Source organism: Papio anubis, chromosome 4 (assembly GCF_008728515.1).
Source record: "Papio anubis isolate 15944 chromosome 4, Panubis1.0, whole genome shotgun sequence".
Classification (NCBI taxonomy): domain Eukaryota; kingdom Metazoa; phylum Chordata; class Mammalia; order Primates; family Cercopithecidae; genus Papio; species Papio anubis.
In genome coordinates this window covers 29,766,288-29,790,548 of record NC_044979.1, presented here as the reverse complement: position 1 = coordinate 29,790,548, position 24,261 = coordinate 29,766,288, and the positions used below count along the sequence as shown (strand labels likewise).

The 24,261-nt window shown below is 47.1% G+C and overlaps 1 protein-coding gene across 6 annotated transcripts in view; it reads left to right on the top strand.

The window, feature by feature from the left end:
* CCDC136 (coiled-coil domain containing 136) overlaps positions 1-23,936 on the top strand; it is a 30,786-nt gene extending 6,850 nt beyond the window's left edge. The window contains exons 5-19 of one of the 6 annotated variants that reach the window (XM_003896559.3): positions 3,053-3,376; positions 6,416-6,527; positions 7,126-7,291; positions 7,528-7,668; positions 8,004-8,162; positions 8,455-8,625; positions 9,118-9,303; positions 11,215-11,409; positions 11,906-12,133; positions 13,580-14,092; positions 14,489-14,710; positions 16,411-16,692; positions 17,412-17,732; positions 19,584-19,690; positions 23,605-23,936. In XM_003896559.3, the coding sequence (XP_003896608.3) occupies positions 3,053-3,376; positions 6,416-6,527; positions 7,126-7,291; positions 7,528-7,668; positions 8,004-8,162; positions 8,455-8,625; positions 9,118-9,303; positions 11,215-11,409; positions 11,906-12,133; positions 13,580-14,092; positions 14,489-14,710; positions 16,411-16,692; positions 17,412-17,732; positions 19,584-19,685 (3,122 nt within the window). In that variant the 3' untranslated portion in view covers positions 19,686-19,690; positions 23,605-23,936. The remainder of the gene's footprint in view (positions 1-3,052; positions 3,377-6,415; positions 6,528-7,125; positions 7,292-7,527; positions 7,669-8,003; positions 8,163-8,454; positions 8,626-9,117; positions 9,304-11,214; positions 11,410-11,905; positions 12,134-13,579; positions 14,093-14,488; positions 14,711-16,410; positions 16,693-17,411; positions 17,733-19,583; positions 19,691-23,604) is intronic. The other 5 variants (XM_017957145.2, XM_009203832.2, XM_021936253.2 and 2 more) reach the window with 5 other exon arrangements.
* Positions 23,937-24,261: the final 325 nt, after the last annotated feature.

The following is a 24,261-nucleotide window of genomic DNA, read 5'->3' as shown; positions in this document are numbered from 1 at the left end:
CGGAGTAGCTCTGCCCCCAGGCCTTGAGTCCTGCCCCGGGCGACTCTAGGTGACTCTGCACCTTCTGTTCCCAGTGGATCTGAGAATTTTTATTTTTATTTTTATTTTTATTTTGAGACTGAGTTTCGCTCTGTGGCCCAGGCTGCACTGCAATGGTGTGATCTCGGCGCACTGCAACCTCCGCCTCCTGAGATGAAGTGATTCTGCTGCCTCAGCCTCGCCAGCAGCTGGGACTACAGATGCCCACCACCACACCCGGCTAATTTTTGTATATTTAGTAGAGACAGGGTGCCGCCATTTTGGCCAGGCTGGTCTCGACCTCCTGACCTCAAGTGATCCACCCACCTCAGCCTCCCAAAGTGCTGGGATTAAAGGTGTGAGCCACCGTGTTTGACCGAGAATACCATTTTTTTAAGGGCCAGAAGCACGTAAGGGAGAGTTGAACCCTAACATCAAAAGCATATTAGGGAAGTGGAGGTTGGTCTGTTTCTCCAGAAGGCCCACCCCAGATTCTAGGGCCTTTATCCTAATGGCCAGTTTCCTTGTGTGTCTCCCTAGCTAGACCGACTTCACTGTGCTGCTCAGTAGTGGGGGTAGAGCTGACTGTTCTTCCAATAGGAAGTCAGAGAATCTAACAGGAGATTCTTGGCCTTGGCACGCAGTTAAGGATCAGTTAATAGTTGTTGAATAGATCAAGGAGATGTAACAGCTAGGATCATTCTAGAACTGGAAAGATTGGCAAAAGACATGCGCATAGTTCCACATGTGAGCTCAGGGGAGCAGGGTAGATCTTCCCCTGAGAAGCCCTCACCACTCAGCATCTATCTATGAAGCATGTCCAAATTTGTCTTCTTTGAAAGTCTAGATTCTATTCTAATTTTTAAAAAATACCCAAACAGGGTCAGGTGTGGTGGCTCATGCCTGTAATCTCAGCACTTTGGGAAGCCAAGATGGGAGGATCACCTGAGCCCAAGAGTTTGAGACCAGCCTGGGCAGCAGAAAGAGACCCCCATCTCTACATTAAAAAAAAAAAAAATTACCAGGGCAGGGTAGCCGATGCCTGTAGTCTCAGATATTAGAGGTGCTGAGGAGGGAGGGTTGCTTAAGCCCAGGAGATCAAGGCTGTAGTGAGCCATGATCATGCCACTCCACTCCAGCCTGGGCAACAGAACGAGACTGTGTCTCAAAAACAAAAAGGAAAACCCCCCAAATATTTAGTTCGGTACGCATAGGAGATACTTAGTAAAAGTTTGTTGAATAGATGAACTGTTGCCTTATTTATGCATGAATACATCAAATATCTATTGAGCTTCGTTTTCAGGCACAATACTAGATCCTAGAGCTGTAATGGTGAGCAAACCCGATATGCTCTCTGCCTTGATAAAGCTTATAACCAGGTGAAGGGGAGACTAAGTACACACACACACACACACAGAGCAAACTACAAGGTTTTATGAGACCATTTAATAGAGGACTTCTCTTAGTTTTTTTGGAGGTAGAAACTAGAAAAGTTGACATCTGAATGGTGAGTAGAATGAGCAGAAGTTGGGGGAAGAGGGTGAGAGAATGTGCCTTGCAAAGAATTTATGGGAAAATCCTGACCCTTCCAACCCAATCCTCATTAATTCTCTCATCCTGGCCCTCAAATCCTAAATTCACTGTTGTTATCAGTGCCTTTTACTCTCTCCACTTTTTGGTTCTGATCCCAGATGGGTGCATGTGTCTAGAAACTCTGAGATGCTCCATAGATACAGAGAACTCTTGACCCATTATTTTGTAAATTAAAAAATAGAAAATATAGGCTTGTTCTGAAAATCCAAACAGCACAGATGTATATGATATGTAAAGTAAAAACCTCATCACATGTTACCCCATACTTCAGAAACAACTACTCATTATGGTTTGGGCATAGATCTTTCCAGGCCTTTTTCTATATGTTTGTCCATTTGTGTGTTATATACTATACATAAAATATTTTTTACAAAAATTAGATCATAGCATATATTTTACAGCTCTTTTCTTCAGTTAATATGGAAACTTCTTTGTTTTCACCATAGATCTGATACTTTCTTTTAAATGACTGCATGATATTCTATTTAACTATCATCAGTTTATTTTATTATTATTATTATTATCATCATTTTTTGAGACCGAGTCTCACTCTGTTGCCCAGGCTGGAGTGCAGTGGTGCGATCTCGGCTCACAGCAACCTCTATCTCCCGGGCTCAAATAATTCTCCTGTCTCAGCCTCCCAAGCGGCTAGGATTACAGGGGCATGCCACCATGCCTGACTTTTTAATTTAATTTAATTTAATTTAATTTTTTTTTATTTTTTTAGTAAAGATTGGGTTTCACCATGTTGGCCAGGCTGGTCTTGAACTCCTGACCTCAAGTGATCCACCTGCCTTGGCCTCCCAAAGTGCTGGGATTATAGGCGTAAGCCACTGCGCCCAGCCTAACTATCATCAGTTTAAACAATCCCTTATCGACTGACACTTAGATTATTATCCCGTGTTTGGTTATTATGCAGTGAACTTATATGTGAATTTGAGTTGTGAACTCTAAATGCACATTGTTTTAGGTCCAGTACTTACCACAGGTAGGTCATGGGAACTTTGAGGCTCTGTAATTTCTGAGCTCTCAGGATGAATAGGTGAAAATAGTCTGTATACATTTTTTGAGTCAGGGAATTTCTAGAAAGATTCAGGGCATCAAGAAAATACTATAAATGAAGTTAGGTCTTTAACAATCAGGTGATTCCTTAGAAGCATGTAATACTTCTTGTTTACAGTAGACTAAGTGATTGCTTTCGGTGCCAGGCCTCAAAATCTACTTTTCTATTGGACCTTACTACATAGAGTCACTCTCTGTTCCCTTCTTAGGTACTCCTTTTAGTCCATCCAGCATGATGCTATACTTCTCTGATGGGGTAGAGACGAGGTTTTCAGGACTTTGCAGACAAGAAATAAGTCTCCCTTTAATTTTGTGCCTCTAGAACATGGTAGATTAATTCACCCGCCCTCTTGATCATCTCAAGCTTTGGACTTTGCAGGTGAGCTGCGTTCTCTGCGTGAGGAGATTTCCCTGTTAGAGCATGAGAAAGAAAGCGAACTTAAGGAAATAGAACGGGAATTGCATTTGGCCCAGGCTGAGATCCAGAGTCTGCGGCAAGCAGCAGAGGATTCTGCAACTGAACATGAGAGTGACATAGCGTCCCTGCAGGAGGATCTCTGCAGGATGCAGAATGAACTTGAAGACATGGAACGCATTCGGGGAGATTATGAGATGGAGATTGCCTCCCTCCGTGCAGAAATGGAAATGAAGAGCTCTGAACCATCCAGTAGTTTAGGTCTCTCAGATTACTCTGGGTTGCAAGGTATGAGAGCCGTCAAGTGGGTCAGTAAAGTCAAGCAGAGGAAAGGAGATAATACATAGGAAAATGGTAGACGGTGGTGTTAGATCATGAATTAGGAATCTCTAGAAAAAACCTCCAGGTCGAATTCAAGACTGTAGGGGGCCAGGCATGATGGCTGATGCCTGTAATCCCAGAACTTTGGGAGGCCAAGATGGGAGGATCATTTGAGCCCAGGCGTTCATGACCAGCCTGGGCAACCAAGTGAGACCCTATCTCTTTCTAAAAGAAAATTTTAAATAAAAATTTTTAAAAAGACAGTAAGGGGGAAAAACCTACCCAGATATTACATAACCAGTCCATGGTGGTGTAAGAAATAGCACCATGGAGAGGTACCCTGGAAATTCTTCTTCAGAGAGTCACTGGGTCTTTGTTGATTTCACTATGGGAAAACCCTTCCTGGGAAAATTCCCAGCTCTAAGATGGGCAAAGAAGGACCTGTCACCTTGGGAAACTCTTCCTGCTGCCCAGGCATCATGGTGCTTTGCCTGGACTGCTTTATGGGGGACCTCTGGCCCTGCTTCCAGGTGCAGGGATGCTAATTCTTAGGTTCCATTAGCTCTCCCCAAAATAGAAGCTTTAGGGGGCAACAAATGAGAGCACAAGACAGCTAGAGAAGAAAAGTTATTCCAAGTAATACATGAGTTACCCAAAAGCCTAGAGCCCTGCTTTCAGACAGTGAGTCTCCCAGCTAGTTGCTAGGATTCATGACATCAGAGAGTTTGCCTTTATTCTGCGGCTAGATTTATGATCTGAGTATAATGGAAGTCCTATATTTGGCCAGGTCAAGCAGAGGCAATCAACAAGGAATCAAAGAACTGCAAGTTTTTCCAGCTGTATCAAGCGTCTCAGAAGAGCCTTTAGACTAAATGGTGCTGGGAGAGGAAGGTTGGCACAGTGGGAAGGCTTGGGCTGGAGTCAAACAGACCTGAGTTCAGTATCTCAGCTCCACTAATTAGCAGGAGGAACATAGGAGGTCTGGTTACGGTCTTTCTCTGAGCCTGTTTCTATATCCGGGATATTAAATCAAAATTGGTTAATAAAACCTAATAGCTAGATGGGATCCTGAAACAGGAAAAGGACCTTAGGGAAAATGTAGACAAATCCAAGTAAACTATGGAGTTTAGTTAATAGTAATGTATCAATATTCGATTCCTTAGTCATGACAGGTATACCATGGTAATGTAAGATGTTAACAATTAGGGAAATTGGGTGAGAACCCTCCCAGGAAACTCCGTACTATCTTTGCAACTTTTTTGTAAATCTAAAACTAATCTAAAATTCAAAGTTTATTAAAAAAAAAAAAACTTACAGAACTATTTTGGGAATTAAATGAAATGTGAAGCATGTTGAAATCACTTGCACACTTACCAAATCTGAGGCTGAAACTATCAAGTCTAATGCTTAGTGCATGATTAGTTTTCATTAAAGATTAGTTTCCGCCCTCCCTTTTATGGTAATCTGCAGTATTCTAAGGAATTCTGATTGGAATTAAGAGGAAGCATTCGAAGTTACTTTTAGGGTGTTGAATCTTCCAGCAGGTAAGATAGGTCTTGGGTTTAATTAGAGCAAGTTAGTGTTCTTTAAATATCAGTATAATTAGTGTTCTAAGAGACATAATTCTTTTTTAATTTTTTGCAAGTGGACACAGAGTCTTGCTCAAGACCCAGGCTGGTCTTGAACTCCTGAGCTCTAATGATCCTCCTACCTTGGCCATCCAAAATGTTGGGATCACAGGTGTAAACCACTGCACCCGGCCAACATAATTCTTAACACGAAGAAACAGAACAGATACAGGTGTTTGTATCATCACAGCCTTAAAAGGGGGCATGGTGACTCAGGTGGATCACTTGAGCCCAGGAATTTGAAACCAGCCTGGGCAATATAGTGAAACCCCATCTTTACAAAAAAATTAAAAAATTAGCCGGGCTTGGTGGTGTGTGCCTATAGTCACAGGTACTCGGGAGGCTGAGGTGGGAGGATCCCTTGAGTCCAGGGAGGTCAAGGATGCAGTGAGCCTTGACTGTGCCACTGCACTCTGGCCTGGATGACAGAGTAAGACTATCTCAAAACAAAACAAAACCAGAAAGGAAAAAGTATAGGTATAGTGACTGGTGCTTAGAGACATATACTGGGGTATTTCAGCCGGATCTCTTCTAATGCTTGAGGATGATATGTGAGTCTGGTTAGGATGGCCCTTTCTGTCAGCAGATAAAAGGCCATTAGAAATAATTCCTTTTTTTTTTTTGAGACAGAGTCTCACAACCTTGGCTCACTGCAACCTCTGCCCCCCAGGTTTAAGCAATTCTTCTGCCTCAGTCTCCTGAGTAGCTGGGGCTACAGGCGTGCACCACCACACCTGGTTAACTTTTGTATTTTTAGTAGACACAGGGTTTTGCCATGTTGGCCAGGCTGGTCTCGAACTCCTGACTTCAAGGGATCTGCCCACCTCGGCCTCCCAAAGTGTTGGGATTACAGTCTTGAGCCACTACGCCTGGCAAGAATTCTTTACCACATCCAGACCGATGTATTTGGTGTGGGAATAAAGGACATACAAGGAAACTCAGAATGCCTGAAAGGCAGGTACTGGCAGTCACATCTGACAGTTCACATCTCTCAGCTTTTTGTACTAAGAGCATAATTGGAAGGTAATCATAAACAGTTGAATGGAAACTTTACATACAGTAAACCCCAAACTTAAACCTTCAAAAATTCCTAAAAGTTCAACAGGCTGCTTCGGTTGAGGCTTTGAAGATGAGCACACAGGGCAGATCTTCAGGGCAGATGAGAAGAAAGACAGCTATTGGGAAGAGGAGAAAGACCCACTGCACTGTGGAATTTCCTGGGCCCTGTCTTCTAAGCCTCTATCTCTCTTTTCTGTCTTTAGAAAAAGAGAAGCTCTTTAGCCTTCTGCTCTCATGTTTCAAAACAGGAAAACTGGGGGCTGGTCATCAGTGCTTTCCTTTCCTCCTGGTCTCACCTCTCTCTGCTTGTCCTCTGCAGAAGAACTGCAGGAGCTGCGGGAACGCTACCATTTCCTGAATGAGGAATACCGGGCCCTGCAGGAGAGCAACAGCAGCCTCACTGGGCAGCTTGCAGATCTGGAGAGTGAGAGGTACAGCTGTCTCTGGAGAGTGAGAGGTCATGGGGTTCCACAGGACTCTGTCTTGCCTTGGGCTTTCCCCTGAAGGCAGATGCCAGGGCAGTGAGCGTTCCTCTGCTCCTGGAGACCCAGTCCTTTCCATGGTTTCCAAAGAATACAGATACCATCTACAAGCAGACATGGGGATCCGACCCAGTTATCTCAAGACTAGAGGGAGTGAGTTCTGAAGTTTACTTTTGCTCTAGGCACTGGGTTCTGGTTTGCTCTGCCCTGAAGTAGATCAGAAGAGATTTGTTTATTGTCCGCATAGACTTGTTTCAGTCTAATGGCAGGCACAATGCTTCCAGATTGGAGTGGGCTTGACTAGGCCTAGCCTGAAAACTAACTGGACTGGCATTCTAAGGGTCTCCCAGAGTCAAACACACCTTTGCAGATTGAGGTGCTGGAGACTTTCCATAGTCTTCTAAGCATGTTTATCTGAGCGGTGAGTCACAATAGAAGGCCCCATACTATCTTTGGCCTAAAATGAAGGCATCAGGACCAAGCATGCATGGCTGGTGTTGCCAGGCAGAACTCCCTTCAAGCACAGCTCTGGGGTTCTGGATTGCAGGACACAGAGAGCAACAGAGAGATGGCTGGAGTCCCAAACACTAAGTATGACATCAGCAGAGTCTCAGACTTCAGAAATGGATTTCTTAGAGCCTGATCCTGAAATGCAGCTGTTACGGCAGCAGCTACGGGATGCTGAAGAGCAGATGCATGGCATGAAGAACAAGGTAGGGCACAGAGGGTGGGGAGGGCAGGCACGTTTCTTGTCTTTCTTTCACCTTCTCCCAGCCTGTGGTAGAAACATCTCCACAGGCATGCACTGTGACGGGAGACAGTATTCTGGGGTCTTGCTTGCCTGATGTAAATCTTCCAGTCAAAGAATGCCATACTTTCCCCAAGCTTGTTCTTGGAGCACATGTGGTATCTGTAGTAAACAAGCCTCCCTGTTCCATTTCCTGCATAGTGTCAGGAATTGTGTTGTGAGTTGGAAGAGCTACAGCATCATCGCCAGGTCAGTGAGGAGGAGCAGAGGCGGCTGCAGAGGGAGCTCAAGTGTGCTCAGAATGAGGTGCTTCGGTTTCAGACCTCCCACAGTGTCACTCAGGTAAAGACTGCCCAGGGAGTCATCTGGGGTGGGGGCAGAAGGGCCTCATGGAGGGGCTGCTTCAACCAGGGTGGGCACAGTGAGTATGGCTGTGCTCTGCTGACTCTTGCCCTGCAACTGGGCACAGTCTGCTGGAAACCAACTGTAGAAGTCATATAGCACTGCATTCTAGAAATGGTGGTCATTACTGAGTGTCTGTCTCACAGAAGAAACCAAACCCTAGACCTGTGGGAGCTCCTCAAGATGTCTGCATCTGAAAAGGAACCCAACTGATCCGTAAAAAGATCTGCTGTTTCTCCAGAGTAACTGTTCTACTCACATCCTCCCTACCACAGAATGAGGAGCTGAAGTCCAGACTCTGTACCCTGCAGAAAAAATATGATACTAGCCAGGATGAGCAGAACGAGCTCTTGAAGATGCAGCTGCAACTTCAGGCCGAGCTCCGGCAGCTCAAAGTCATGAAATCCACACTTGTAGAAAAACAGAGTGAGAAGGTAACAGCAACCAGAGGTGAGGGGACAACTTAGGTGCTAAGGGCATCCTTCTGAGGTTTTGGGAAAGGTGGATCAGAGTAGTGAGTTAAAAATAATTCCAGCAACCACATAGACAGCACCACAGGTAAAGAACTCCAGCCCTGCTCGAGTACTACATTAGATATGAGGACATTAGGAAGTGAAGGGCAGGGAGAAGCAAATCTTAGACTGTCGGTGTCTTCAAGTGACTCACACAGAAGAGTGAGTGGGTTAAGGAGCCCAGAGGCACTGCCCAAAGCCCCTTCTACCATAGGAGTTACTGTGCCGGCTGCAGAAGCTGCAGCTCCAGCACCAGAACGTCACATGTGAGAAGGAAAAGCTGCTGGAACGGCAGCAGCAGCTGCAGGAGGAGCTGCAGTGCCATGAGGCGGAGCTGCAGCACCTCAGGGATACGGTGGCCTCCTTCAAAGAGAGCAATGAGAAGGTAAAAGAAGCTCCTGGTGAGGGAGGATGTAGCCTCATCTTGTGTGGGGGTGAGAGTGCAGAGGAGGAGAGGGAATGGTAGGAGTGTGGAGGAGCTGGCAGTGAGGGGGCCAAAGAGGTGCTTAGGAGAAAGGTAACCTCAGGGAGTCACAAGGCTCTCATCTTCCTTTGATTTTAAATCAGAAAAGCAGCATATAAAAAGGAAGTCCCTTTCCCTCCCTACCTCCCAAAAAAGGAAGCCCCAGAAGGTCTGTGTTTCTTTTTAAATTATTTTTATATTTATTTATTTATTTAACTGGAGAGGCTACACTGGGAAGGTCTGTGTTTCAAGCCTGTCAGGGACGGGTCCATCTTGGGTATATATCCCAGGCTGGGATGAAATTGGGGCTGAGAAGGACAAGGGAAGATGGGTCCCCTTAGTCCCTGCCTGGGAGGAGAGAGTTCAGCAGCAGGAGTGCCTGGGGTGATGGCCAGGCCTGCCTCCCCTGCCCAGAACACAGAGACGCACGCTCAGCTTCAGGAGATGAAGCAGCTGTACCAGGCCAGCAAGGACGAGCTGGAGCGGCAGAAGCACATGTATGACCAGCTGGAGCAGGACCTCCTGCTCTGCCAGCTGGAGCTGAAAGAGCTCAAGGCCTCCCAGCCCAGTCCGGAGGACAAAGGAAAGTGTGCTAACAAGGTAATTGTTGTTCAGAGAGGTGACAGCTCCTGGGCACTTGCTCCAGAGAGAGGAGGTACAGAGGCAAAAGATGAAGGCACCCAATCGAAGGGCTTGATGGGCTTCCTAGGCAGGAAGCAGAGGCAGGGCCACATGCTGCTAACTTCAGAACAGTTTGCCCTGACCTTGACTTTGAGCCAGAGCCACAGCTCAGTAGGATCAATACCTTTGGATCCCAGTCTGAACCCCTGAAGGTTTTACACATGATTCCATGTATGTAGACAATGGAATATCTATACAATGGTGTTAGAACTGTAGTGATAACTAACCATTCGTGGAGAGGAACATATACATGGACCCATTACACAACTATTACTGTTGGAACTAGAGAAAGGGACCAGTTTTCTGGGTCGGATTGCAATTGCTTTTATAAGGGGGTACAGTCTTTTGCCCAGAGTGCTGACTAGGCAAGAGAAGGACCTAGGCTCTTTCAGGATTTATTCTGTGACTTTGAAGTAGTTAAATTCTTTGTTGTTGTTGTTGTTGTTGAAACAGAGTCTCACTCTGTCGCCCAGGCTGGAGTGCAGTGACACGATCTCAGCTCACTGCAGCCTCTGCCTCCTGGTTTCAAGCGATTTTCCTGTCTCAGCCTCGTGAGTAGCTGGGACTACAGGCACATGCCACCGCGCCTAGCTAATTTTTGTATTTTTAGTTGAGACGAGGTTTCACCATGTTGGTCAGGCTGGTCTCGAACTCCTGACCTCAGGTAATCCACCTGCCTCGGCCTCCCAAGCTTCGATTACAGGCATGAGCTGCCATGCCCTGCCAGTAATTAAATTGTTGAAGGTTGAATTGTGCCCTCTTTAAATGGAAGAGAATTCTACTCTTATCTCACTTCCTTTTAGTAGTAAATCCTGATAGTCATAAACAAGGGCTTATTCATTTTTTTTCTTTTCCATAGTGTATAAAATGCAAGCCGTTATCATTTATCCTGTTGAGCACTTTCAGCTCCTGATTACTGATGGGAAATGGAAAGGTGTTGAAGCATGTTGGAGAAAAGGCCCAAGAGTCTCTAAAGATGGTGGAGCTGGTCACATTCTGCCAGAAAACTCAGTAGTTCCTGTCCCTGGGGAAAGGCCTTCAGGAGACAGAGGACTGGGAAGGTTATTTGGGCTACCTCAACAGTCTCTTTGCCTTTCTATATCCAGGCTCACGGTTCCTCCTTTTTCCACTTCTACTCAATTTAGGAGCCCAGGGGATCCGTGACTTGCTCGTCACCTCTTCCCCTAATGGGAAAAACGATGGGAAAGGAGAAGCATGCTGGCAGACAGCACCTGTTTTTTTCTCTAGCCATAAAACAGCATTGAGATCTGTCTGATACTGGAAGATTTGGGTTTTTGGAAATGGGATGATTTAGACTTCTCAATCCAAATTCAGCAATAGCGCATACTTTCTAAAGATATAAAGAGAGAATTAGGAAAGCAAAAATGGGAAAAATTAGGGTGAAATTAGGTCCTTATTGGTAAGGAGTGTAATTGCATTCAAAAACAACTGGGGTTAATGAGAATAACAGGAGCTAAGAGTTCCCAGCAGGGTGGGAATATGGTGTATACACCAAAGGAAAGGGCCAGAGAAGAGGAAAGGGGCATCGATAGCATTCGCCATCAAACTGCCCCCAGAAAGGAATGGTAGAAGTTTAGAGCAAGGCCAGCCACCAGTCTAGAGCAACCTGCTCTGAAAGAGCAGCCTGTGGGGGATCCCCAATCGGTATCTAAACAGCCAGGGTGCATTGTGGCTTGGGGTGACCAGTCCAAAGTGACTGCACAGGGAGAGAATCACAAGAGGCAGGAGAGCGCAGAAGTGCTCTGTTAGCCACCCAGGAAGCTTACCTTACAGAGTAACCACCCCCTCCGCACCCGCCCCCACCCACAGTGTGACACACTGCTGTCCAGACTGACAGAATTGCAGGAAAAGTACAAGGCCAGCCAGAAGGAGATGGGGCAGCTGCAGATGGAGCAGTGTGAGCTCCTGGAGGACCAGAGGAGGATGCAGGAGGAGCAGGGCCAGCTGCAGGAAGAGCTGCACAGGCTCACACTGCCACTGCCCAAGAGTGGCCTCTTACTCAAGGTAACTCCGCCAGAGGCAGCTGCTAACGGTGGGGAAGCTGCTCTGAGAAGCTTCCCTGTGTGACTAGGGAAAAATAGAAGGGTGGAGGTTGAACTTTTTCTTCTTCTTAACGACTCCTTACTTTCTCATCACTCTCCCCAAACCAAAAAGCTCCATAGAGCCAATTAGAGTTTTTCTTATAAGGGCTTTAAATCTTAAAATACCTTTTATACTCTGGAATCTGTGCAGCAGTTTATATTTAGATATTTAGTCCATCTGGAGAAAATGCACCTGAAACCACTTTGTAAACGACAAAATATATCCCAACATAAGAAACCATTGCTACTTTTAGCTGGTCTCCATAGAAAGACTCCCCCTGTCCCCAGATGGGCTCTGTGAAGCCAGCCCTGAGATTCTTCAGAGAATTGTTCACAGCGGGGATGAGGCACCAAGGAGGCATCGGACTTTCTGTGTAACCACCACAATCCCTTGCCTCCTTCCTTCTACTCCGCCTCAGAGTCAGGAGCTACTCACCAAGTTAGAAGACCTGTGTGAGCTGCAGCTGCTCTACCAAGGCATGCAGGAGGAACAGAAGAAGCTGATACAGAACCAGGACTGTGTATTAAAAGAACAATTAGAGATCCACGAAGAGCTGCGACGTTTCAAAGAGTCTCATTTCCAGGAAGTGCTGGAGAATCCCGATGATTCCAAATTGGCTAAGTCCTCAAAATACAATCGAAACAAGGTAACCATAGCAAGAGGTAGGGAGACAGTTCTCCTGAGCACAGCAGCATGACAGGGAGAGTGGGCACCGCTGAAGGGTCAGAGTTGGGAAGGCCTGTTTGGCCAGGGGTAAGGATAAGGCTAAAGCCCTGCCCTTCACCACCTGTGACCTCTCTCAGGCTCCATTAAGAGGTGGCTTTTAGATACAGCCTGAGGACCTCACCTAGATGCCATTATCCTTTATCATATTGATATTCACAGTGCCCAGTTGAAGCACTGTGAGCACTCAGGGCAGAGCTGGAATGACCCAAAGTCTGTCATCGGATCATTTGACTCATTCCTAGTAAGATGTATAGTATCAGTTTGATGTTTGTTTGGATTCCTTTGGACTGACTCTAAACATGTCATCTTTTTCTTGAGTGGAAAAGTACGGTTCTCAGTTATCAAAATCGTTCACCTTTGGTGTTATCTATGAGGCAAATTTGCGCCCTTTCATTTCCAAGAGAAGAATTCCTAGCACATGGGGTTCTTAGTACTGACCACACTATCTTCATTGGAACTTTGGTGGCAATAACAGAGCAAGGTCACAGGGGTTAGACCAGAAAATCAATGCCTCTCAAGTACCAGCAAGGGGTCATACCGATGAGGTGACACAGGTGGAGATCACCGTACAATTCTATTCAGGGTTGGGGGCTAAAGTTGTTCTGAGGTCTCAGCGTGGGTGAGGAGGGGCAGGTAGACAGTTTCGGTTTAGGCCGAATCTATTCATTCAGATCTTATTCTGAACAAGGAGAACCAGGGAGTAGCAGAAGTCAACACTGTGAGGCTGGATCATATTCCAGGGGCAGCAGATGTCCAGGCTGCAGGCCTGGGTAACACAGCTGGGAACCAGGTATAAAATATTTCCTTAACTGATCAGATCTCATCCTGGACATCAGTGCCAAGAAGCCAGGCCCAGAGAGCCTGGGAAACATGCCCAGAGGCCAGATTCAGAATTGGGGCAGGAGATACAGGAACTAATAGTGAGACTTTGATTCCAGTTCTTCATATTGCTGCGTTCAAGGCTGGGCTGATTTTACAACTAGGGGTGGGCAGGGAGACTGAGCCTGAAGGTCAGGATAACAGGTATACCTGACTGAGAAGAGGGTGTGATGGGGAGCCAAGGTGTTCTGGAAACCCACTCGGGACTGCTCCAAGGAGACAGGGATGTACCAAAGTGCAGAAACCAGCTGAAATGGGAGCCGGGAAATTATGGAGTATCTGCCCTGGGGATATTTTCCCAAATGAGCAAGAAACTGGTACATGCCAGTTACCTGTAGTTTAAGTCAGAGACATAAGCCGGGGTGAGGTGGAAATGTAGGCATGCCATTCTCTAAGGTGTGCTCTCAGACATCTGTACCAGGAAAGGTGCAGCTGGAAGGACTGAAGTGTCACAATAATGATAATGTCTCCCCACCCCTGCCCCCAGCAATCCAAGCTGCTCATGGAGCAGATGCAGGCCCTGCAGGTGCTGTATGAGGCCAGTCAGGCGGAGCAGGAGCTCTTGCAGCAAGAGCAAGGGAGGCTCCTAGAGGAGCGGAAGAGACTGCAGGCAGACTTGCAGCTCTGCCTGGAAGAAATGCAGCTGCTTCAAGTCCAGTCCCCTTCTATAAAAATGAGCCTTGAGTCCTACGGGAAGAGCTATGGTAGCATGGCCCCCAGCAATGAGAACTGCCGTAAGACTTATGATACCACTGTGGATGACAATGAGAGCTATAACAAGAGTTACGCCAGCACCCAGACCAGCAGCGAGAGCTTTCTCAAGAGCTATGACAGCAGCACCAGTGCCAGTGAGGCCTATGGGAAGAGTTACTGCACTACTAGCGACAGCAGCATTACCTATAAGAAGAGTTACGGCAGCACCAGTAGCTCTGACACCTGCCAGAAGAGTTTTGTCAGCAGCTGCACTGACGAGGAACCTGCTGAGCCTGAAGACATGGAGGTAACGGTTGCCAGGTGACAGGTCAGGCAGGGGACGATGGACTCTTGTCTTTTTAAGAGATGCATCGCCAGGGGAAGGGACAAGAAGTGTGGGAATGGGGTCAGAGCTGACCTGGGGAACTACTGAAAGTAAGCGAAGCCTTCTACCCATGGCAGCCTGGTCTCCCACTCAGCCCTCTTGTAGAGAGATGCCCCCGTCTGGACAGAGGCCCATAAGATTCAGTCCATTTCCTCACCACAGCCATGGTGCTCTTTAATGGGGGTAAATATAGTATTCCCCCGCGGGCAGCTCTGGATCCTGGTGGCCATTGTTTGGTATCCAGGGAAGGGCCTAGCAGAGTGGGGCGGAGCTTAGGTGCTCCTCAGGGTGCTATTGTTGCTCCCCCACCCTCTGCAGCACTTTGAGGAAATGATTGCGAAGGTGCTGATCAAGCTGCAGGCGGTGCAGGCCATGTACCAGATAAGCCAGGAGGAACACAGCCAGCTGCAAGAGCAGATGGAAAAGTTATTGGCCAAGCAGAAAGACCTGAAGGAAGAGCTGGATGCCTGTGAAAGGGAGTTCAAGGAGTGCATGGAATGCCTTGAAAAACCCGTGGCCCCCCAGAACGACAAGAATGAGGTAACCACTGTCAGGGAGGCAGGGTTTCCTCTGGCAGCCCCTGGAGCCAGAGGGGTCATGGCCACTTCAGAGAGGCCAAAGAGAGAGGGACAAAGCAGGGACAGCATGCACCTCAGAGGCTGGGCAGTCTGTTGCATCCCTGATGACATTCCCAAGTGCCTGAGGAGCTGGGGTTTACTGATCATCAGGATTCCACGCATTAAATGATTTCTTTTTCTCTCTTTGCCACTTCTGTTCTCTCTTTTGCTTTGTGTTCTAGACCACTTCTGTAGAACTGTATTTTTGCATTTGCCAATCTTCTTTCATCACTTTGTGTGCATTTGCCTTGTCTCCTGGTGCACCAACTGGGAGCACCAACTAGATTGTAAGCAGCTCAAGGACAGGGACATGTCTCCTTTTGGATCTCTCACAATGCCAAGAAGAGTGCTGTGCACCCCCTAGGAATGGGACAGAAGTCTTGTGTCTGGCCAGGGGTTCACAGTCCAATGGGGGTCTCTTTGTATACACACGGGAGAGATTCAGAGAGCAGTGAACACATGGGTCCAGATTGGTTAGTATTGGTACCTACTGAGGGGATGGTCATGTTCTGCCATCAGCCAAGGAAGACAAAACCCGAGATCAGGGAGCAGAATGTGACTTGCCTCTGTTTCCAGGGTGAGGTGCAGGAGCCCAGTACACACTTCAGGAGTGTACAACACAGTTCTTTAAGTAATTGTTCCTGTTAGAGAGATGGGTTGGATGAAGTAGGAGTTCCCATAAAAAGAATTCTAGGCCAGGTGCGGTGGCTCGCCCCTGTAATCCCAGCACTTTGGGAGGCCAAGGTGGGTGGATCACCTGAGGTCAGGAGTTCGAGACCAGCTTGGCCAACATGGAGAAACCCCATCTCTACTAAAAATACACAAAATTAGCTGGACATGGTGGCGCATGCCTGTAATGCCAGGTACTCAGGAGGCTGAGGCAGGAGAACCGCTTGAACCCAGGAGGCGGAGTTTGCAGTGAGCCAAGACCACACCATTGCACTCCAGCCTGGGCAACAAGAGCAAAACTCCATCTCAAAAAAAAGAATTCTATCTAATAAATCCCCGAGGTTCAGAATTGATAGCAGCCCTGTTGTTATTCCCCAGTCACAGTAGAAAACACCATTTAAATCGTTTTGACCTTCTTTTTTTTTTTTTTTTTTTTTGAGACAGAGTCTCACTCTGTTGCCAGGCTGGAGTTCAGTGGCACGATCTCAGCTCACTGCAACCTCCACCTCCTGGGTTCAAGCGATTCTCCTGTCTCAGCCTCCCAAGTTTCTGGGACTACAGGTGCGCTCCACTAAGCCCAGCGAATGTTTGTATTTTTAGTAGACATGGGATTTCACCTTGTTGGCCAGGCTGGTCTCAAACTCCTGACCGCAAGTGATCCGCCCACCTCAGCCTCCCAAAGTGCTGGGATTACACTGGATGGCAAGTGAGCCATCACGCCCTGCCATTTTTTTCATCTTATTAGATGTACGTCATCAGGTGCCTCAAGTTAGGAGAAGCTATTTGTAAAACTATTTGAGAGGCTCATTTTTCACAGTTGAATATTTTCTCTTCCTATGGGCTTTAGCAGGGAGATTTCTGAGACCCCCAAGCAGGGCTGAGGTTGGTTGCATGATCAGCCAACTGGTTGCGTAACCAGCCAACTCTGGGTAACTGGCCCTCCACTACCAACAGATCAAAGAACTGCAGACCAAGCTGCGAGAGCTGCAGCTGCAATACCAGGCTAGCATGGATGAACAGGGGCGGCTTCTGGTAGTGCAGGAGCAGCTGGAGGGGCAGCTGCAGTGCTGCCAGGAGGAGCTCCGCCAGCTCAGGGAGAAGAGGCCTTCTGTTGTCAAAGAAGCCCGGGGGAAGAATGCTAATAAGAACATGAACAAGAACGCCAATGGGGTTAAAATGAAAAAGGTGATCAAGCCGTGCTCGGATACTTCTGAGAGTGACTTTGAGACCAGAAAGGTGAGTAGTAACCTTGGTAGCCAGATAAGCAGAAAGGAGGAGATCCTGGGAAGAAGCATTGTCTCCACCACCCTTTCAACCAGGCAAGGGATTTGTACAGAAGCTTCTGGGATCTCTGAAGTGTCTACAGTGGTTCCCATCTTAATGGAAAGTGGGTGCTCCCTTTTCCTGTGAAGCTATGGGGAGAGTGGAACACAGACAACTCAGACAACTCACATTGAACACAGACAACTCACATTGGGAGGTACAGCCCTAAAGGACCACAGCCCCTAGGCTGGACAACTCCTTCAGTTCACCCAACCCCATTTGCTGGGGCCCCTGTTCTTCCTGGGTTACATGCCCAAGAGAAGGACCAAATAGATGAAGAGGGAGGAATTTGTTCAAAGTAGTTGTGTACTAATAAGTGAAAGAGGATTGGGTAAAAGAAGAGTCACTGTAGGGGTGGGAAGCAACAATTTAGGTGCACACCCAAGACTCTTTAGTTCTGGCAGCTGTTTGAAATGGCTTATTGGCCAACAGACATAGTGGTCCTGAGAGGTGAGGTGTGATGCCCTCTACATATGCTCAGAGGATTGGCTCACAGTCCCGGAGCACCGGGCTGCACCCTTGCACTCTGACATGCTGGAAATCATGTTTCCTGGAGCTAGTACAGCATTGTCATGAGAGTAGGAGCTTCACAGGTAACGCAGCCCTCATCCTGCCCTACTCCCACCCCACAGAGTCTGGAGGTGGTGCTGTACTACAAAGCCAGCCAGAGGAAATTAGATGGACTAGCAAAAGAGGAGGAAAAGAAAGAGGAGATGAAAGAGGAAAAAAAGGAGGACGTGAAAGAGGAAGCAAAGGAGCAGTGTGGGGATGAGCTAGTTGCTGAGCCAGCAGATCCTGGGGAAGCTAAATCCACAGAAGATCAGGAGGAAAATGAAGAGGACAAAGAGCAAGAGGAGAAGGAAGAAGACAGTGAAGAGGAGGAAGATGACATTGACTCTTCCCTTGAAAGTCCCGAAGAAAACAACCCCCTCAGACTTTCTGAGAGCAAAAAGGTAACCAGAGCCAAAGGCTAGATCAAGTGGGAAGTGGGATCTTGGGCTCAGGTACCTCAGAGTTAATGGGTGGCCCTGCCAAGGATGGATATCTCCAGGAGTGGAGGCCTCGCACTGTAAGGCACGGCCCTTCGGGGAGGTGGAGATGCAGAAGGGGGAGGCGAGAGCAGTCTGTCTGCAGGAAATCACGGGCTCAGCCCCATTTGCTGTGGAACCACCTCACAATGACCACCTTTTCTGGGAACCAACGTGGGGTCCCTGGAGTCCTTTCATTTACATAGTAGCCTTTGTTACCTTCCTTATGTGGGGAGCGTTCCCTCATCCCTCTTTCGGCACTGCAGGAAGGACATTGACAGTGTGAAGTCTACTTCAGGCCATTTTTGTCAGCCTGGGCAAGTCACTCAGTCCGGTTTTCCTATGGTGCCCTGTTAGGTTTAACCTTTGTTGTCGCTGTTAGGGGTGTGTCAGGGGATAATCTCTTCTTTGTATGCTTGTGTCGCCCCCTGGATTCTGTGTATCACAGGACATGAAGGTGGGGCCTGGGAGTGATCAAGAGTGATAGTGAAAATATTTCACGTCTGTACAGTAGAAGCATAGACTAGTCCAAGGAGACCATCCCTAGCCCTACAGTTGCTAGATCACTGAGAGGTTGGGGTGGAGGTATCCTGGGATATATATGCTAGAATGCCAGGGGTAACTTACCAACAATATAGAAGTACTTCCATATTTTATTAACTGGTACATCTCTGCAGGTATGTAGCAACTGAATTCTTGCCCTGGGCTTAACTCAGGGCCAGAGTCTCTACAGAGTTAGAGTATTTCCTGTGTAAGTCCTCAGCTTACATTACAGGTTCTTTCTGTTCTAAACAGAGGTAAAGAAAAAAGCCTCTTGTCCAGTCAACTCTGAGGGTATCTGGAATTTCCGGCAATTGGGTCTTCAGCACTGGCTAAGGATCCAGTGTGCAGTGCTCTGCTTACCTTGTGCCAGGGGACCATTACCTAAGATGTGAAAAGTCGGAGCCACTGCAGCCCCTCCCACTATCATGTTTCCTTGAGCTCATCATATTCCACCATGTGCTGGTTCAGAGCCTCACAGATGTCTTTACCTTCGGTGCCACATTTCTAAAGCTAGACCTGACTTTTCTACTTCAAATACATTCTATGTTTCTATATATGGAGAGATCCCTTTGCCCCGTGGGTCCTGCGTCTTTTGCAGGCAGCTCTAGGGCATGCGTATTACCACTTTGCAAAAGCAGTTTCTCTCCGGAAGACTGTTGCAGTGAAAGAACTAGCCCTTCTCCCTTGTCAGTTTGTTTTGGTGCATGTTGTTTTACAATGATATCATTAGATTCCTAGGCGATCAAAGGGACAAGAGCCCAAAATACTAAGAAGCTTGATGGAAAGCAGGCTAGAACAAAGGGACAGGTGGCCTGGTAGAAGACTGGCTCTTCCTAGAGCAACCTAGGAAAAGTATCTGCCCTACTCCACTAAGGAAGCCGTTTACTCTCTGCAGCGTCACAAGAAAGGTCTAGGTGCAGATACGTCCTGCTTGACAAGATATGAGAGGTATATGATGAGACAGAAAGAAAACTGGACTCACCGCCTGACTTGGACCTAGCTGCTGCTTAACCCATTCAATTTTGCAATTCCTGCAGACTGCCGGTGGAAAGAACCAAGGCCCAGGCAGCAGAAAAGACATGCAACTGCTCTAGCTTACCTGTTTTTTAACCTCTTGATTCCTTTCTCTTTTCCCTTTGTTTTCTCATCTTCATTATCTGTTGGATCCATGTGTTTATGTCTCACATCTCCTGGTCTCTCCTCGTGCTTCTTTCTCATTTTGGTGTGTTGCAGTCATCCCCTACCCCCGATCCCCCCATCTTCTCCTTGCCTCTTGTAGGCCTGGTGGTCATCTCGGCTTTGCTCTGGTGCTGGTGGGCTGAGACGTCGTCCTAATGCAGGTACTGGTATTGCTTCCTCTCCTTCTGAGGGATAGAGGGAGGGTGCAGGTTGCCCTGGCCTCTCCTCTTTCCCTTTTCTCCCAGCTGCTTGCTTCTTGCTTGTACTATTTTACAACAGGTGATGCTCAGGTCTGAGTTTTAGTTCTGACTTTTCCTTGGGCTACTGCAAAGCCTGTGACATCTCTGAGCATGTCTTTGTAATGCATAGGAGGTTGGAATGCTTGCCAGAGACATGGTTTGAGTTTCAATCCTTGGCTGGGAAAAACTTGGCTAAGCCCAGCTCGGTTGCTACTGTCAAAGCTGCCTCACTACTTCTTTTTCCCCGCTCATCCTCTGTGTGATGGCTAGCCTGACCACTTCTGATGAGCTGATGTTTGTCTGCAAGGCTGGCCTGGACTCTCTTTGTCTTTAACTCCAGAGTCAAGTTCTCACTACTGTTGCTACCCAGGATGGCAAAATAAGGAATCCCTCTTCCGTTGGGGGAGAGAGGAGGTCTGAAGAGCTCTGATCCTCATGATCATCCCAGGGGCATTGGTAGGAGGGCAACCTAAGTTGGTCCGTCAAGCTTGGTGAAATGGAACTGAACCCTTACTGTATTCTGCTCTTTCTACTGAACAGTTCTCTGCTTCTGGACTTCCAGTCTCCAGAAAAGTCAGAACAGAATGCCGGGAAATTTTATTAGTTCTCTGTTTATCTCTTTTGTGGGTCAGATTCCATGTAATTGGCTTCCCAAGCTAGGTTTTCTGGAGAGAATGTGGTATTAGTGAAAAGTTTCTACTAGCCAGAGATCTGTGTTCTCAGGAAATTAAGACTGATTTATTCTGGCCACTTTCCAGTCAGCTCCCACACATGTAATCTAGGCTGTCAACAGGATACCAAATTCAGGAGGCAGAATGTGGTCTTATGGCCTAAGGTGGAAGACTGGGGTTCCACCTACCTTCTGGAACCCATAAGGTATTCTCTCTAGTCCTGTGTTGCTTCTTTCTCATGCTCTCCCTGCCTCCCCCTCTACTCCCCTCTCTTCTCACATTCCTGTGAACAGAATGTAGCTTAATGCACAGGGTGGCAGCTGGAGCATTGTTGGTGGCACTTCTCTCCATTTCCTTTTCTGTCCTTCCTCCTGCTCCCTCCCCAGCTTTCCTATTACTCATCTTCAAGCCTCCACCTTTCTTCTTGACTTTAGGTATTCCCTTTACTCCCTGGTCCACAATTGCTTTAGTGATGGAGCCCCTCTCTATGACTCTTTCTCCCCTGTGCCCCCCGCCCCCAGAAGTCTTAAGGCACTACAGGTGAGACCCAAAGCATTCAGCCACAGCCTTCCACCACCTCAGACTCAGCCTGGCCCAATCAAGGGGAGAGGAAGAACTGCTGGTGAAGGATTCTACTGGTGGGGCCTGTTATCCCCAGAGCTCTGGGAGGCCCCAACATGCAACTGTGCAGCCAGGACCTGAGGGAGCCCAGTGTGTAGAAAGCATGAGAACTCGGTTGAGTCTGCCTCTACTGACAGCCGTTGTCCCAGGGAGCAAAATGCACACTCTGAGCTCTAGCTTCTTCAAATGTAAACAAAGGATGATCAAACCTCTGCCCTCCTCACAGGTTTTTGTCAGGACCGGATGGATTAAAATAGATGAAAGTATTCTATAAATTATAAAATAACCCATCATTAATAAAAAGAGCACACACTTACAAAATGCAGTCTATGTGTTAGGCACTGTTCTAATCACTTAGGTATATTAACTGATTTAAGCCTTGCAACAACCCTGTGAAGAAGCTACTCCTATTATTACTTTATATATGATTAAACTAAGGCATAGAGAAGTTAAGTAAAACAGCCAGGAAGCTGCGAATCAGATTAAAAGGACTCAATATTAGCAACAGATAAGATTCCAATCTTGCTTCCCCTTATCATCTCTTCTCATTTTGAGCAGTTTCTCTTCATTGGTCCCAAGGAGGAAGACACCATACTTCTGTTTAGGCAACCTCAGATCACATTAGCTCTTTAGGTAACATATATTATTAATTTATTTCATGTGTTGTTTATAAGCCCCTCTGCAGATTGTGTATGCTAAGCGTCCTTTCCCCATTCTGTACCTGCATTTGATTTTGAGGCTTCAAAGGCAGAATTTTCCATTCTTCCCTATTATAGTTCATTGTTCTTACCTTATAAGGTTCTGTGTGTATGTGTTTTTAATCTTGACCCTGTGGTTTTAAAATACTTGCTTCCTCTGCCACCTTCACATCGTCTACAGGGGTGGGAAGCCCACCTTCCCTATCTTCATCTACAGAGGACAGAGTGAGGACAGAGCCTCTAGAGTGTCGTCTTGTGGGGTTCTTTTATTCAGCTCATTGGTCACTTACCTGTCATTCAACATACTGTACTGTCATCCTACCCTTATTTCTGCATATTATCTGCAAAGATCATAGAAAATCCTGTCAAACAACTCAACATCCAAAAACATGATTCCTGTGATTTGTCACTTAGCTCACCTAGTTTAAAAGGAGAGTTTGACACAACTTACCCCTTTGGGACACCCACACTGGCCCTTTCCCCATCCCATGCAGAAACTTGCCTTTGCCCAGTGTGAGGTGCACCAGTCACATTTAAGGATTTCAGCTCCTCCCTCCTTTAAGAACACCAGACTAACATTCTTAGCAATGCACTTTAGGATAGAAGCATCTGAGCATGTCAATTTTTTTTCTAGGTAGCTCCCTTCTTAGTTTTTGTTTTTGGTTTTAGAGACAGGGTCTCACTCTGTCACCAAGGCTACAGTGCAGTGGCATGATCATGGCTCACTGTAACTTTGAACTCCAGGTATCAAGCGATCCTCCTCCATCAGCCGATCTCTTGGTTTTCTTACATGAATTACTCTGTATATCCACCTCTAATGTTGCTTGGCTTTCCATTTCATATCTTCTGTTGTTCTTAGTAGCTATTTCTACAAGCTCAGGAGATTTTCTTTGCTCTTTAGCAGGCTTAAAATCCTCTTTTTAGATAAAGTATCATCTGAGAAAATGTGTTATTAGCATTAATGGGCTATATTCCATTTTTACTTGAAACCATCCTTCTCTTACCTATGCTATAGCTTATGACTCAAAATCCAAATTCTACCTTTCAGGTAGTAGAGCAAAAAAATAATAAAAATAAAACCTATTTCCCCAAGTATGTATTTTCTTGTCTAACATTTTCATATTCCCTAATGGATGCTTTTTGGATATCTTCTGATGGTGTCACTTGTCCCCTGAATCAGCAGGGTTCCCTAGTGGCCGGCAGTGTCTGGAAGCCTCAGCATACTCTAGCACATACGCCAGGAAGTCAGTCAACATACCTGGTGATTAGGAGTGTTTTAATGACTCAGGCCCAGTGACAGGTTTCCTTAAGTTTCCTTGAACCAGTGTCATTCTCTGTCAAAGTTTGTCTGCCTAAGAACCTCCTACTTACCTGCACTCCGTGGTGCACTTTCTTCATTTCCCCTCAGTCTTACTCCCCTTTCCCCATCCTCTTGACTCTGAGTTCACTTCACTGCAGTGAAACTAATGAGGTGCTGCTGCTTTTCCCAAAGCGCCAGGCTTACCCTCCTCTTTATTGCCATGGCATTCAGTCCTTTCTCATTGCAACCACTTGGAAGTCTGGCCCCTGAGCCTGCGTCTTCACGTGGGAGCTAGTATTCTCAGCCCATGGGGAGAAACGGAGGCCTGAATACAGGCTCTCACCTAAGGTGGTGCGTACAGTGTTGGGCCACATGTCTAGTGGTGCCAGGACTGAGAGATCACTTGCCTCCACTGGTTACCCAGGAGGTAAGAGAGACCGATCCACAATGTTCCTGAGGTGTCTTGGGCACCCATAGGCAGGTGATTTCTGGCTTAGGGCAGGGTTCAGGAGGCTGGGCACTCACAGTTTCTCTTTGGTCCCACAGAACATGTTTGGGTTGTGGAAGCCTATGGTATTCTTGGCTATTGCAGCTGTGGCTCTATATGTGTTACCCAACATGCGACAGCAGGAGTCAGAGTTCTGCCTCATGGAGTGATGGCAGACCTTGGCCAGCGCGAGGGCAGATCCCCAGTGGCCACCACCCTCAGCTTTGGGCAGGACACACTGTGCCAGAACCCTCCCCATATGTTCCATGTGTCCCCGTCTCCTCAGCCTCAGTCACCCAGGCTGGAAAGGCTTGTGGGGAGCGGCTGACTCCCATCTCCTGCCTTGTGTAAGAACCTGAGTTCCTTGTAATTAAATATCAACTGAATTACATGAGACTGTGGATTTTTGTTTGCTAAATGCCTCACAACATAACCAGAACAGAGTGGTCCCCCTTTAAGCAAGTACCTCACATAAGAGTCTGACTCCTAAATACGGCTTCTCACCCTGCAGATGACCTCAGAAATGAGGCTGGCCCCTTCTGCTGACAACTGACTCACAGAGGGGTTGGTCTGTGCTTATTAACCCATCCTGAGGTGCTCACCTGAGCATGGAGAAATGGAATGAACAGGCGCTGGGGAGACCTCCCCTTAGGTTCTGTGCGCACACCTACCTACATGAGAAGGCTGCCCTAAGAAGATCCACGTGTGTGCCTTTG